The following is a 16,574-nucleotide window of genomic DNA, read 5'->3' on the forward strand; positions in this document are numbered from 1 at the left end:
ACTTTGTTATTACTTACAAAAGGGGGTTTCCTTTCTCAAGGGAAGAATATATCGTCTCGGTTGTCAATTTTGGAGGGTCTGACTATGATTTCCTAAATTATCCTTTATCTTTTATGAAATCCATTGTTTGATTATCAATACAAAGAAGAAAGACTGCTGCTAGCCTGAATTATGTATGCCAATAGAATAGCCCTTGCGATAACAAAAGTAAGTATGTATTTTCAATGAGGAAGAGTTTGGTAACTATGCATCTAGGCCTGCAACTTTGTCCAAACGTGCAGTTGAAGCAAAGAACAAATCTTTTTGCAGCCGAGGTTTAGTTTTCAGTTAGCAACCTTTTTAGGGGGTTACCAAGTACTTAGTTGGATACCAAATTTTTTATTTCGATTCTATTAAGCATTATTAGAAGGCTATTTCCGTCACATAGAGGTACCACTGTTCATTTTTCTTTCCGATCATTTTTCTATTAAGCATTATGAGAAGATTTGATGAAATCTTAGGATGGAACTAATATTTAATTTGTTGTTGTTTTGCTATTATATAGTCCAAATATCAAACTAATAAATAGTTAAAATGATAATGAGATAAGTTGAAAATCTCATAGGTTTGCTTTTGTTTCAAGTTAGCACTTGATGTTTTTCGTCAACGCATAGACATTAATAAAAAGACTGCGTCATATAAGACATTGTAAATGGCCGTGTTATGCAAAAACATTTAGAATATTACTAATATACTATATACAATTCAAAGTCTATTACAAACCTAAAATAGTGTCATTACGAGTATTTATGAGTTTTGGGATCAAAGGAATGAGTGAAAGGTTCTCGGATGTTTGGGTTACAAATAAAGGTCTAGAAGAAGTTTGGTTCATCCACTAAATTAGGGAAAGCAAACGATTATAGATGTATAAAATACTTGAATATGTTGGAAGGAAAAGAAAATAGAAAATAGAAAATCTTGGGTGACTAGTGGATAGGAAAAAGAAAATGTAGGAACTCAACTAAGAATTAAGGGTTATTTCCCAATAGTCCCCAACTTTATGAACAACTTCCTCCCTAGCTCCCTACTTTCTCAAAAATACTTAGATGACCCCTTTTCTCAGATTCTGTTATAACATCGTTAACTAGTCATCATCTCTCTCTCCTCCATCTCATTTCCTCTCTTTGTCACCTCATCTTCTCGCCACCTCATCATCTTTACTGGCGAAGGTCGTCGGCCGGCTAATTTTCCGCCCGGCGACCTTCAAACATTAAAAAAAAATTCTTCTCTCTCTCAAAAAAATTCTTTTTTTCTAAAAATCTCTCATCTCTCTCTCTCTGGATCAGGCGAGGGATGTTAACTTTGACCCCACACACATAAGCGACGTACCCAACTTTCATAATTCTACTACAAAGTTCATCAAACAATGGGGGTTGGAGTACCATTTACGCCAAACATCTATTCTCTTCCTCTTTTCAATTTATTTCTCCATCCTCTCTCCCTCCCTCCCAACAAGACCCCCTACTAATAAACCATTTTAGCTGCTATAAAAAGAACCTAAGCTTTTCTACTCCATTCATGATTAACCACCACCACCACCTTCTTTATCTTTCTTCTTTCTCTTCTTCCATGGGTTAAGAACACATGATCAACATGGGTTTTGTAAATTCACCTCTGAATTGGCCTTCATCATCAAAGAGGTGAGTGAATTCATTCATAGGCCAAGTTAATTTGATATCCCCAATATGGAGAAGCTCAATTTTGTCAAGAAGGGTGTTATTAGATTACCTCCTGGTTTTCGATTTCATCCCACAGACGAAGAACTTGTCGTTCAATACTTGAAACGCAAGGTTTACTCTTATCCTTTGCCTGCTTCAATCATTCCTGAACTCAATGTCTGCAAATATGATCCTTGGGACTTGCCAGGTTAGCAGCCATGAAAAACACAAAAAGTATTTTTGAAGCATGATCCTTGGGAATTTGATTATCACTTTGTTAATTATGATAACACACAATACAAAATACTATCGATTTGGTCTACGAGAATAAAATGCTAATAGTTCTTTTATGTGGTTCTTGTCTAGGTAATTCAGAAGACCAATACTACTTCAACACCAGAGAGGCTATGCAACCTTATGGTAACTGCAGACAGAATCGAGCAACCAGCTCAGGTTACTGGAGGACTAGTACAACTAGAAGTGATAAGAAAGTTTTAGCTTTCAGAAACACCCTAGTTGTTGGGATGAAGAAAACTTTGGTGTTTTATAGAGGAAAACGGTCGAAAGAGACTAAAACTAATTGGATCATGCATGAATATGGCCTCGTTAATCCAGCAGCAACTTCAACTTGCAATCTCATAAACAGAAAGAACTCAACCCAAGTATGTTCTCACACAACAATTGCAACTTTCTTATTTACGTGTCAATAACCGTTATCATTCTTCTCTGCAGTTTTGAGTCCTACTCTGATTGTTTCTCATCGTCATAAACATTATTGCAGAGTTCCATGATTCAAATTGGAGATTGGGTTATTTGCAAAATATTTTTAAAGAGAAGTAGTAAAAAGGGCGAAGAGATGGGCAAATCACGCAACGAGAAAAGAGTTAGTAATAATCTTCGGGTGCTGCAAAGACCTAGGTATATGGGTTCCATTAGTAGTCTAAGCACTTCATCTGCTTCGAGTGGGATCACTGAAGTTTCCTTTTGTACTGCCTCTGATCACGAAGAAACTAGTCCTTGTAATATTGAACTTTCATCATCTTCTTGTGCAAGAGAGACATGAAACCAATTATTACTTTAGTAGAGCTATTTATTATAATTGGGGTTTTGAATAACAAATAAGAATAATTAGTATATAAATTTATTAGTATTAACTCTAATGATACTCAATCCTGCTTATTGGTGAATAGAGAAGTAAGACTTATGGTGTGTTTGGATGGCGGAATCATGAATCCGCAGATTCATGAGTCCTTGGGATTCATGATTCCACGGATTCATGAATCCAAATGATATTTTTTGGCTTGTTTGGCAACTAAGAATCCTATGATTTATTATTATTTGAATATTTTTAAACGTCTTTAGAAAAAATATGATTTTTGAAAAAAATAATGATTTTGAAAAAAATAATGATTTTGTAGAAGGAAATATTTTTTTGTTGATTTTAGGTTCATTAATCCAAAATCCTAGCAAATCCTAGGGAGTAGGGTGGGATTTTGGTCCAATACAAATTTTGGAATTAGGAATCCTTAGGATTCAAGAGTCCTAGGATTCTGGTAGCCAAACAGACCAAAGATTCATGATTCCTACCAAATTCCACTTTTGATAAGAATCCTACTTAGGAATCCTGCAACCAAACACACCATTAATCCTTTTTAGGAGATTGATTGGTAGGTAGCTCTTAACAAATATCATTAAATTTCATTATGTTTTGTGGTGGGTACCCACAACATTAAGATAATTAATAATGAGAAAGAAGAGCTAATAAAACACACTTGGTGCTTCTTTTCTTACAAAACAAAAGGTGAATGATTTTATAGAGGAAGATGCTTTAGTACATATAAAGAAAAGGAAGAAAGACAGGTAGTGAGAGAAAGTGAGGCAAAGATAGAAGAACAAAGTAAAGAAGAAAAGGAGAAGGCATATATTTTATCTGCATACTTTATTAAAAATGATGTACCCTTTTTGAACAATGAGTAGTTACTATTTAGGAGGAATATTAACACATGGGGTTCCTTTCTATTTCATTTCTTCATTAGAGTGTTAGATTTTTAAAATGAAGAGAATAACTTTCGTTTAGTATCTTATACTGTACTCTTTTCCTTCTCGTAATAAACATCAAATAACTTTCATTTTTAAAAATTCAATGGGGAGGGTCTCTTTCGTGGCTTCGCCTGAAACAGATAGAGAGATTGAGAAACAGGGAGAGAGAGAGAAATGATGGTGGTGATGGTTAGAGATGCGGGAGGAGATGAGGAAGAAGAAGTTTTGTTTACCCGAAAAATTCGGCAAAACACATAATTTTCTTTTAAAATTTTGTACCTCACAATATTTTCTTGTTTTCCTAAAGCGTCGGTCTACATCATTACATCAGATGGATACATCATGAGAGTACCACATAATGAATTGATACGCTCTATATCTACCATCACAAATATATATAACCTTATAGTCAAATAGAACATAGTTGTTTAATTAACCTATATATAATTATCATCCCCATTTAAGATTTTGGAATACATATATGTTTTTACGTCCTTGTTAATGTTGTACAAATTCTGATATAAGCTTTTGTAGAAATAAAAGTTCAATCTCTGTGAACTTAGGTCTCTTCTTCACCTCCTGTATTATCTTCCCTTCTTCCCCTCCCACTTTTACACATTGCCCTTCTTCTTCTTCATCTTCCTCTTTCATTGGCTTTTGTATCATATCCGAGACTGTCTCTGTTATCTCTCTAACAAAATCCACAATCACCCCTTCAACACCCATCAAATATTGCATGTAAACTGCTTCTGGCACATTACTGAACAAAATAAATAATTCACAAAGACAAATAATCAATATCACTAGTCTAGTGAGTCGAAAAACTAACTTGAGGAAGTTAAATAAATAAAAAATGCTTACTTCAATTGGCCATAGGTTAACAGAGATGAGAGATAGGTTAGCCTCTTTGATCTTAGAGACGGCTCCTTGATTTCTGAAGATGGGTTTTACTTCTGATACAATGCCTTGCAAATAGTTTTCGAGACACCATTTGATAGCTTCCTCCAAGGAGTTCCTTCTCACATCTAAGTAAACTTCATTTCCTCCATTAGTTAGGAAGTAAACCTGGTTATTCAAATTCAACCCATAAAGAGATGATCATGTAGTAAGTTATGATGAACTTTTAAACACCCAAAGAAACGAAAATCAGTATCGAAACAAGGAATTCGAAGTTCTCTTACTGGGTAAGCATTCTGCAGTTTCCTGATTAGCCTAACAGCATCAGGCTGGAAACTTGAGAATGTTGGAATCGGAGCCAATTTTGGCTCGACCCGACTCGTCAAACTCAGAAACCGAACGCGCCATTGCGTTCGTCTCGTCGAGCTCTTAAATTTAGAGCAAAGAATTACTCGAATCCGATTCCGGATGAATGAGAAATTCGAGTTTGAAGTTTGGGTGAAAAAACGGTTAAGTCAGGGTCTGAAACGTCAAACGGGACAAGTTAGATCAGGGGTCGTTTGAGCGAATACCACGCGCATCCAAATCTGTGGGCACATTTCGGGACTGATCTAACGGTGGGCGTTCCACCCGAGTTTTCTAGCCAGATCCGACGTTCCAACCGACTCCAATATTCAGTTATTCTTTCTGTTTAGTCCCTCCTTTCGAATGGATACATCTTTTAACCCAACAGACACTATGCACCCATTCAACTCCTATATAAACCAACCAAACCCACTTCATTTTTCAATCAATTCATTCTCTTCTCTTCTTCTCTTCCCTTCTAACAATTAGAGGTTCTGGTTAGCCTAGAATATCTAATTAAAGAAGTATTTTCTAGAGGTTCTGGTTAGACTAGAATATCTGGAAAAGGAAGAAAGAAGTCTCGAGTGAAATTTGAATTTCCGAAGCATCTAGAAGATCGTCCGCATTAGTCAAAGAGCTCATAATACTGACAAAGGTTCGTCCGCTTTCAGAATAAAGAAGTACCATCTTAAAATTCTGAAAGGTTAGTCGTTGTATCCCGAAGGCATTCACCCTAACGTTTGGTACTGTTACGGGGGTGTAAAATGTCTTAAGGAAAGAGAATTTATTCTTGCTTCGACTACATTAAACACCTATCTCGGTTAGCCCGAAAGAAGGAATATTGATTAATCATTATTCTTTATTAGTTTATCTATCTATAAGTTAGAGAAAGGAAACTCTGTCCAAATCAAGCCAAGACAGAGAGAAATCGACTTCTCGATTACTAACCAGAGAACAACAATCTTAAGACATTTTATATAACAATTATTTCTCTGGTTATAAGATATTGATCTGGGTTATTTTATGTGTGTTTCAGAAAAAATGGCAAGAACAAGAACAACCCTACGGGTTCTTCAGCCTAACACCACATACGTAGAAAACCCAGAGATGTTCAAAGGAACTGACTTAGCTCTGAAGCGGAAGGGTCCATCTCAAAACAGAGGCAAGTCGAGGAAAAGGCAAAGGCCTGTCGAATGCTACAAATGTAGAAAGCGAGGCCACCTAGCCAAAGATTGTCGCTCCACATATGACAGTCAAGGGGAAAAAGCCGATAACCAAGCTTCATTAGCAAAAGACACCGAAAATCGGAATCACCGTCTAATGATTACTGAATTCGAAAAGGCGTTTGATATACTTCATAAGATGAACCTCTGTGCAGAGGCACATGAAGATAACCTGGTTAACAACCAGAGATGGTGGGTCGATTCTAAGACAAATCATCACGTTTGTAGTGACAAAAGCCTATTCTCTTCCTATACAGAGGTAGCCGAAGGAGAGACCTTATTCAAGGAAAACGGCTCGACCACCCAAGTCAAAGGAAGGGGAAAGATCGTGTTAAAATTCACTTCCGAAATAGAGGTGACTTTGACCGATGTACTCCATGCTCCAGGAAATCAAAAGAACTTGATTTCTGGTTCCCTTTTAAGTGAGAACAGGTTCAGACTAATCTTTCTGTCAGATATCGTTATCATATTTAAGAAAATGATGTATATTGGAAAGGGCCACTTATGTGGGGGGTTATTTCAATTAAATGTTACCCATGTAATGCCGAAGGCACCTATTATTAATAAAATTAATAATTATGCGTATATTGTTGAGTCCTCCAATATTTGTCACGAAAGATTAGGACATGTGAATAATAAGTCATTAAAGAAATTAATGAGCTTGGAGTTAAATTCCGAAACTCGAAATTTACTCAAGACGTACATGTCAAACATGTGCATAGTCAAAATGACTAAAACGTTGTTCAAAGTCTTTAGACTTAATTCACAATGAACCCTATAACCTAAGAATGGTTCAAACATAAGGTGGAAAAAGGTAATTCATCAATGACTCCACTTGTTTCTGCTATATTACTTACTAAAGTGTAAGGATGAAGCAGTCGAAAAGTTCGAGCTTTATAAAATCAAAGTAGAAACTCAACTTTGTAAAAAGATTGAGGCTTTAAGAAACGACTAGTATGAATCTCCTTTCGCCGAGATATACGCCAAGAATGGCATAGTTCATCAAACGGCGACTCTTTTGGTAGAATGAAAGCACAGAACATTAGAAGGGATAAAACTCGATCAGTGGAGATTAAAAATCGATGATCAATCTAATCTCGATGGATTTTGTGAAGTATTTCACTAAAATCTATTACTAGCCATGAACAGAAATAAGGTTCAACCCATGGTGACCATAAATGTTGACTTAGTTAATGACTCTTAAAATATCTTCTCGATAACAGAGACATCGAAAAACTAAGCGACATCTTGACCACCAAGTATCGACATAAATACTGGGTGTGAAACCGTATATCGAGAATACAGAGAGCGATCAATGATGAATACATGATCCTACAGGTTCAATTCGATGACGAATCGAAGATGACAACCGCATAAGTTAGCGGAGAAGTATGTCAAGACAAATGTCAAAACCTAAACAGTTAGACAAGGTCAACGACAGAATATTACAAATAGTTACGAAACAATGAACTGTTCGAAAGAAATCAAATTTTAAAAATATTTGCTAGTAGTATTTGTTTTTGTTTTTTTTTTCAGATTTGAAATCTAACTCAGAGATCTAAATTGAATCGAGTCAAATTTTAAAAATATTTCTAAAGGCGGTGTTCTTCATAATAATATAAAGTTCATATGACGTGATAGAAACAATTAAAGGAAGAGAGTATGATGATGAATTGTAACCTGAACGTGGAACTCAACAAAATGGGCACCTAAATTTGCAGCATTATTGAAGGATAGAATTGAATTCTCCTTAAAAGTTTGGGTTAATTCCGTTTTGGCCCCCAATTTGTGACCAACTCACCGTTTTGGCCCCCATAAGTGTCCGGGAGTTCGTTTTGGCCCCAAACATACTTTTTGATCAGTTATTACATCATCAAGTTTTGACCATATATTCTGTATTCCCAATCTACCCCTCTCACCAAATTAAAATCAAGTACGGGTCAAATCAACTAACCTAGTTATTATTACCTTATTTCATTCCCCAAGACTCTTTCTCTCTCCCATTAATTTATACTTCTTTCTCTCTCTCCATTTCTCTCTATCTGATCCACCATTGAAGAAGCTTATTTCTCTTTATATTTCTCTCTCTCTCTCTACAGTTCAGTGTCCACTATATTATCATTAGTCCTGGCCCTGATTACTTGATGGATAATTCATGGTGGGTATATATATTCTTTTCACAGGTACAGTCTTGGCAAATTCAAAAGAATCAACATATAACTTTGGAGAACATCAATTTCAAAGAAAAAATGAGTGAAAAACCCAAAAATCTAGACCCTAATAAGAAAAAAACCCACTCAAAAATAATAATGTCAAAAAAACCCATTTTTTGAACATTTTTCAAAATGTTCACAAGATATGTAATTATGTTGTTAACAATACAACATATTTTTTTCATAATTCCATTTTTACCCTTATATGTTGACAACATATATCATTGTGTTGTTATAAAATGTTGACAATATCTATAATAATGTCCCGACTTATTATAAAATGTTGGCGTCATATATAATTATGTTCTTAACAACATATATAATGTATTAGTCAAAATATTATTTGTTCGTTAACGGATTTGTTAAATACAAAGGATAATATGCATAACATTTTAATTTTTGTAAAAGTCAAATAAAAAAATGCTTTAGTCTTTATATTTATGTCGAAAGCAAAACAAAAAATGCGGTACCCATTTATATTTTCACAAGACAAATTGAAAATGTTGTAGCCAAAATGTTTGTGTTAGTTTGTCTATGTAAAATGCAAAAGCAAAAAATGCGAAATATTTTGACAAAACAATGTCTAAGCAAAAACGAATTTGTTCACAAATTTACAAATTGTTGAGACAAACTAAGATTTGTTCAGAAATTTACAAAATTGTCGAGAGCAAACCAATAATTGTTCAGAAATGTTCAAAATTTTTTTTGACATTGATTTGGGCGGAAAATTTCATTTTAGAGGGTAAAATTGTATTTTTACCTACTGGGTTTTTTCCTCATTATTATTTAGTATTGGGCCTGATTCTCTTTAACTTCCCCATTTTGGGCCTTATAATTACCGGCCCCCAATTTCAAATGCACGTGTTCTCAATCTCTCATCATAACCTCACCACTACCCTTCATCTCTCCAATTTTCAATAACAATAGTTTTCATTAGCCCAGCCCCCAAAATTCATCCATCAGACAGTAGCAATGTTGCTCTAAGAAAATACAAATTTTACCAATAGTAGCAGTCAATGTCTGGACCTAATGGTGGTGAGGACAATTTGTACTTCCATCTTTATGTTCTTTACAAAGTTGTGTGGATCTCCAAAGTTAATAGCAGAAAATAGGAAGTGGTGAGGAGATTTAGTAGTGAATAAGTAATGAGAACCCCTCCTTTGCTCAAAACCCAAAAGAAGAAACCTCTTCTTAAAATCCCAGATCAGGAAACCCCCATCTCATCGAAGTTGTAATCTAGTCCTTCCATATGATTCAAGCTTCCAAGTAATTTTGCATCAGGATTCTGCATTTGATATGATAAATCTCCACCCTGACCCTCATCCACACCATACCCAAGTTGTCTTGAATTCGCATCCTTCTTATCTTCTTCTCTATTGTTGCAAAAACTGTAGTTCATATCTGAATCAATGGTTCTAAGAAGCTCTTCTACATCAAACATTTTGATTCTTTACATACTAATGGTGATAATGGGCATTGAACTGTAGAGAGAGAGAGAGAGAGAGAAATATAAAGAGAAAAAAGCTTCTTCAATGGTGGATCAGATAGAGAAAAATGAAGAGAGAGAAAGAAGTAGAAATTAATGGGAGAGAGAAAGAAGTGGAAATTAATGGGAGAGAGAGAAAGAGTCTTGGGGAATGAAATAGGGTAATAATAACTAGGTTAGTTGATTTGACCCATATTTGATTTTAATTTGGTGAGAGGGTAGATGGGGAATATAAAATATATGGTCAGAACTTGATTATGTAATAATTGACCAAAAAGTATTTTTGGGGCCAAAACGAACTCCCAGACACTTATAGGAGCCAAAACGGCGAGTTGGTCACAAATTGGGGGTCAAAACGGAATTAACCCTAAAAGTTTTCATTCTACCATCAGAAGAATGCAACATGATGTTCATGCCACTTCCTCTGTGTCCTATCACTCTAAACTTCTTTGCAACTGAATTTCTAACCGATTCAATTCCTGCATATACCACCCAAAGTCTTAAAATTATGCAAAAACTAATAAAATAAAGAGTTAATTCTTATATGGCCCCCTATTTTGTGACCAGCTTCCTTTATAGCTCCCTTTTTTTCGTAAATTCAAATATGACCCCCTATTTTCAAGTAAATGTCATTACTGCCCTTCTTAATTCTAAATTTAAAACATTTAAAAAAAGTTATTTCCACCTCACCCCTCTCTCTCTCTCTCCACCTCATCTCTCTCTACAACTCACCCCTCTCTCTTTTTCCAACTCACCTCTCTCTCTTCCCAACTCACCCCTCTCTCTCCAACTCACCCCTCTCTCTCTCCAACTCACCCCTCTCTCTCTCCAAAATATCCGGCCGGCGACTTCCCAAAAAAAAAAAAAAAAATTCTCTCATCTCTCTCTAAAAATCCGGCGAAGGGGGTTTCCCTTCGCCGGAGCCGTGAACAGACCGATCTGGTCTGTTCACGGCAGACCTTCAAAGAAAGTCTCTACAATATTCAATTTTTGTGTTACCTTGTTTAATACCTGCTCCGCCTGCCTAGTAGGAATCAAGAAAAAAAAAGAAAGAAATGGAACATGAGTTTGAAGAATTTGGACCATTTGGTGGGAAGTAGACATATAAACAAATAGTAGAGTTTTCAAATTCAATTCATGAAATTGAGTGTAACAAAACAACCCACCCCCTCCCTATATACACCCTACTAACCCCCAGAGAGAACAGAAATCTCAAAACTAATACAATCAATTGTCAATATACTTTCACAAATGCAATAAGAAACACGACGTAAAAAAATCAACAACTCGCTGAAAAGATAAGAGAAGAGGGTGGTTTTCCTTCCGAAGAAACTCATCCTTCTGCCCTCTCCCAAATCCAAAATTCTCACACAAAACACAACTTTTCGTGGTGGGTTAGATTTATAATTTATCTGGCTCCAGCACTGCTACTGCTGCTATTATTCGTTCCATCCACTTGGTTTGCTTCCCCAACTCCACCAGCTACAACATCAGGTGATACTTCCCAGCTCCCGCTTTTCCTTCCCCAACTCGATCGCCTTGGATGAACTCCACCTGTTCCTTCCATGCCCTCAGGAGAAATAGTCCGCCTTAAACCTGGAAACCTGACATCGAACTGATCTATCTTATCGTCCAAACTATCATCATTGCTCAATTGACCCTCGATATCGCCTCCTACACCACCTCCAGCTCCTATCCATACCGGCTTTCTACCCATTTCTATGTCGCCCGTTTTCCCCATATTAGGACTCATAAAACCCCCTGCAGTCATCCGTGATGGTAACTCTGGCTCTAACGGGACCCTTGCCCTAAACTTGTTTTTGGTTGGAGGAATGCTTGTCCAGAAAATCTCGCCAAAGTTCTTCACAACTCCCAAGTTATACGGGTTGGCTCTCCGATCATATCGGTATCTAAAATTCTCGTAAGTTGTCTGCAACACACATATAGAAGGAACCCTCGAGGTAAGAAACCGCCCAAAGATTTTGTTTCCAAGTCTGTAAATAAGATCTACAGTCATATATAATTGGTTGAACTTTGAGGTGATGATTTTTACCTGATTGGTACCGATTAGATATAAATGGAAAACAGTAAGCCCGCCGACAAACCAGACAGATATGAAGGTGTAAATTATAAGTACAATGGAAGCAGGAGTCTTGCTCATCGCCTGCCATATTGTTGTCTTCTCGCCATCCATGATCCTCTTAATATACACCCAGCAGAAACCAAACACGTATATGCAGAGAAGAGTTGTTGAGAAGACAAACATAAAGAAGAAACGGTAATTTCTCTGCAAATACATACAAAATGTTAATAAACTTCATAGGAACTTTTCCATCCGTATCAGGCATTAATTCATGAAATCATTTCGTACATTTTAACAAGAGGAAGAACTAATGCAGTTGTTTCTTACCCGTCCAATACACTGCCCAACCCAGGGGCAGTGGTGATCAAATCGTTCAACACAATTATTGCAGATTGAACAGTGTGAACATCGAGGAGGTCTATATAGCATACATGTATCACAGTACTTTATCTTCACCGTGATTCCATTGACAACTACATCCTTCATACGAGGCAAACGTAGCTGTGGAGTTTGGCCGCCCCCAATATCAGAAACCCCTTCATAACCTTCCAGCTCAGGAGGATGTTTATTCCGAGGTATAATCCCAGGGTCTCTTCCCGAAGTAAGCAGAAGAAGACATAAATCCTGAAAATGGTACACAGGACACAATTCAGACTTCAAAGTTATGTTGAAAGAACAAGCTAGAGCTAAAACACTATCATTGACAGGCTAAGGTCACGTTGAATATTGTTTGATATATTTATCTTTTCTATTGACTATATCCAAGATCAACCATATTAGAAAGAATTGTAAATTCGGAGTGATATGATTCTTACATATAATGTGAAAGCAACAGCAACCACCATTATTGATATGCCATGGTGATCAGGAAAATCATTCATTAGCTTTCTGGCTATGAAAATGCAGAAAATTATGACAGGGCAAGCGATGAGAAATATTGTCAGCAACATAGATCTCGCATCTGGACCAAATATAAACCTCCCTTGAAGGAAAAATACCTGCAAATATAAAATCATGTTGTTTCAATAATTAAATTAGTAATAAAAAGTACAAAAGAATCTCAACGTTACTCTAAACAGGAAATGTATATTTTGTTCTTTACTTCATAAGATGAAAGTAGTGTAACTAGACTATGGAAGAAACAAACATTAGAAGGACCAGAGCGGTTAAATTATCACAACCCAGCAAGGTTTTAAAATATGTTTTTACACCTCAAGGTGGTTTGCTCCCACAAGGCGAGGCGGTGCCTCGAGGCCTAAAATACGGAAAAAGATTTGGTAAAGAGAATGACATCAATTATGTTAAAACATAGCATAACAAGTTTTTCTACTTAACTACCATAGTATAAAGTCTTAAGTGTTGTCAAACAACGCAAAAATAACATGTTGAAAGTAAAACTAAAAAGTCCAAAGGGTTCTTCTCAATAGTAGTATAAGGTTCTAAAATGTGTACACCTCGTGACCTCCACGCCTCGAGGCGTATGCCTCAACAGTTTTTTCAAACATTGCAACCCAGAAACTGTTCCAAAACCAAGAATTCATACAAAGTGATAAAATTGTAGAGTTCTCAAAACTTCGAAAAAGAACAAATTGAAATATTAGAATTAATAAAGGAAAACAATCAATTAGAGAATAGAAGCTCGTGCTACTTTGTTAAGTATTGTAATATATCACTTCTACTAGGTACTAAGCAAAGTTTCTTCTGTTTCATAGTTTGATACTATAAATGACATAATGGTAAAATGATAAATTCAAATATTCTAACCACCAACACAAATCATTATGTTAATATCAGATCTTCATGGAGAGAGATTGTTAGGTAACTTCAGAGTCAGTCATGAACAGGTTAGTAATTCAGGGAGGTATTACGAGCAACTGGTGGAATTGATGATGATACACTATTACGTTTTGCCGATAGAAAAGGCATGTTTCATATTCCCGAAAGGATGAAATTATTGATGCAGTCAAACAATACCCACCGAACTCACTTATCTTCGATACTAAATTCATTTTGGGTTTATCGATTTCGTGGAGAGGAAATAAGATCATAAGTAATTGCACGCATGTATGTATTCTTACGTCTGTGTCTAGAGTTTCCATTTGTAATCGTAACATTAGAATACTATGCATAATTGCTAATTACCAATCAAATACCTATTTCACCTATAACTAAAAGTCTGGAATAACTCAATCATTCAACAAGTTGACAACATGATTTCAGAGTCATCTATAACCAAAAAAAGAAGGATGATTACAAATTTCTAGTACATATAAGTCGTAAATAGCCACATCTACTAATCAAGAAACCCTAATTTCAATGTCAGCTAAAAAAAACCCAAATTTACCCAACTACAAGGATCACGATTGTTTCCATCAAGTTCCCTCTTTTTTTTTTTTTGTATGCGAAATAATTCACATAAGAAGAAAATGAAACCTAATACTTACATTGCTTCCTTTCCATATCTGATAAACCCTAGGTGGTGGTGAATCATTCCTGTCTCCGCCACAGCTTAGATCTGAACCCTGGGGAGGAGGAGGATGAACCCCATACATTTAATCCCTCTTTCTCTCTCTCTCTCTCTACCTCCTCTTCTGCTTCGTTAAACCACAGGGAGAGGGAGAGAGAGATCTTCAATTTTACTGTGAAGGCGGCTCCTTTTTGAAAAAGGGGTAATTGACTTTATCCAAATGTTAGTATTAGTGTTTGTCAACGATGTGGGTAAGATTCCGGTGATCACCAGAGAAGAATTGATTAGAAAGAAAAGGGGTTTTTTATCTTCGTTTTCTCCGGTTACATTCTGAGTACCGTCCGGAGGGGGTTGCCGATCAGCTACTACCTTCTTCGTCCGTCACTAGTTTTCATCAAAAAAACGAGTTGGGGGGAATGAGAGAGAGAGGGTTCCCTCTTCGTTCTAGACATACTCTTTCTCTCTCTAGACTTTACTTTACACATGTCGGAACGTTATTGGTTAGTAGTAACACAAGTTAGATTTTCTTCATTCATTGGGTTTCTATTTCGATATTCAAACATATTTGGATCCGGGTCATATTCGCAATCCAGAACTAGTAAAAGGACCGAATCCAATTGATTAATTTTGACCCAAATAAAACAGCCTTGGTCTTGGTCAACTAATTTGTACTTGATTAACGAGAATTGATGTGAATAGCCACCAATTCTAAATTGTTTACCCAATAAACAATTTTTCGAATGGAAAAGAAGGCCATTTTCTTACTCATATATCTTTATGTGTATAAAACGGACCCTAAGTTTAAGAGCATCACAAGGGTAAAACTCAAAAAAATCTCGATTAGTTCTATTTATCAAGTTTCAATTCAGATTTTCATACTACAGTCACAAAAATAGATATCTTCAATTCTTGTGTGTCTTAGTCTCTTAGATGCAAAATTCTAAGAGTTAATTTTTATTTGGCCCCCTACTTTGTGACAAGCTTCCTTTATGACCCTCTATTTTCTGTAAATCCAAATACGGCTCCCTATTTTTATGAAAATGTTCTAACTACCCTTCCTTTAAATATTTTTTCAAAATAAAACTAAAAAGAAAACATAAATTCCACCTCACTTCCCTCTCCACCACTTATCTCTCTCCACCTCTCTCTCTCTCTCTCTCTCCAACTCACCACTCTCTTCTCCGATGAAGGTCGCCGGCCGGAAAATTTTCCGGCCGGCAACCTTCAAACTAAAAGAAATTTACATCAGTTTATTTAATTATTTTATCATAGCTTTAATGGTGGATTCAATTACTTCATCGCTTCCGCTACAATTTACATCAATCCATTTTCATTGTTCATTTTTTGACAACACAAACAACTAAAATGTCTTCCCTCTCTTACTACATAAGAAAGGACTTCAGAGGCCTTTGGTTTCATATACCGGGGCCTCATCATCACGGATCAATATGTTTTCTTTCATGCAGGGCCGGTCCTATCATTTACTAGGTCCAGAGTCATTTATAAATTTGGGGCCTTTAATAGTTCCTGTAATGCTTTATAAAAGATCGTAAAAGAAAACGCAATTGCGGGGACTCAAATCTGAGTCAGTTGGGATGCAAACAACTATGTGGACAAATGTGCTGACCTCTCTTTTGTGTTAATTGATGTAAATAAATGAGTAAATAACCATAACAATCAATTTAAAGGGGCCTCCAAAGCGGTGGCTTTGGGCTAGGGCCGCCCTTGCTTTCATGTTGTTCTTTGATCATGCCCTCATAAAATTAATTATAAAAAATTTATTTAATCTTTTGATTTTTCTAGTTATAGATTCGGGTTCAATTTCATTCTTGTTCACTCTTCCCGATTGGTAGGAATGCGAGGAGGAAAACCCATACTAGAAGTTCCCTGCCCTTGCAAAAATTTGTATTGATTGGCCATAAAAACGGATACTTATTAATTAAACACAACTAATAAAATCCAAACATTTTCTCATAAAAAAAATAAAAATAAAATCCAAACATTAAATTTCAATATCATGTACAGTTAGTGGTTTGGTGACCAAATTAATTAATGAATGATGGATTTCGGTTTCAAGCTTTTTATACCATTCTCTTCTAGTCTCTCCACGTACACTTTGATGA

The 16,574-nt window shown here is 36.0% G+C and overlaps 2 protein-coding genes and 1 pseudogene across 3 annotated transcripts; 1 reads left to right on the plus strand and 2 right to left on the minus strand.

The window, feature by feature from the left end:
• Positions 1 to 1,409: 1,409 nt before the first annotated feature.
• Positions 1,410 to 2,857, plus strand: NAC097 (NAC domain containing protein 97). Its single transcript, XM_086664685.1, has 3 exons — positions 1,410 to 1,905; positions 2,064 to 2,359; positions 2,479 to 2,857. Exons 1-3 carry the CDS (start codon positions 1,725 to 1,727, stop codon positions 2,758 to 2,760), a joined length of 759 nt encoding a protein of 252 aa, XP_086520811.1. The 5' UTR covers positions 1,410 to 1,724; the 3' UTR covers positions 2,761 to 2,857.
• Positions 2,858 to 4,119: 1,262 nt separating this feature from the next.
• LOC147562816 (glycerophosphodiester phosphodiesterase GDPD1, chloroplastic pseudogene) lies at positions 4,120 to 5,149 on the minus strand (annotated as a pseudogene). Its single transcript, XR_015230716.1, has 3 exons — positions 4,919 to 5,149; positions 4,599 to 4,802; positions 4,120 to 4,497 (listed from the first exon to the last, which is right to left on the minus strand). The product of XR_015230716.1 is annotated as a glycerophosphodiester phosphodiesterase GDPD1, chloroplastic pseudogene (transcript).
• Positions 5,150 to 11,006: 5,857 nt separating this feature from the next.
• LOC147562817 (putative protein S-acyltransferase 7) lies at positions 11,007 to 14,965 on the minus strand. Its single transcript, XM_086673072.1, has 5 exons — positions 14,429 to 14,965; positions 12,800 to 12,982; positions 12,312 to 12,608; positions 11,955 to 12,188; positions 11,007 to 11,831 (listed from the first exon to the last, which is right to left on the minus strand). Exons 1-5 carry the CDS (start codon positions 14,534 to 14,536, stop codon positions 11,310 to 11,312), a joined length of 1,344 nt encoding a protein of 447 aa, XP_086529198.1. The 5' UTR covers positions 14,537 to 14,965; the 3' UTR covers positions 11,007 to 11,309.
• Between the last annotated feature and the right edge of the window lie 1,609 nt (positions 14,966 to 16,574).

Source organism: Eschscholzia californica, unplaced genomic scaffold (genome assembly GCF_041429995.1).
Source record: "Eschscholzia californica isolate CP2 unplaced genomic scaffold, dmEscCali1.0.p SCAF_1, whole genome shotgun sequence".
Classification (NCBI taxonomy): Eukaryota; Viridiplantae; Streptophyta; class Magnoliopsida; order Ranunculales; family Papaveraceae; genus Eschscholzia; species Eschscholzia californica.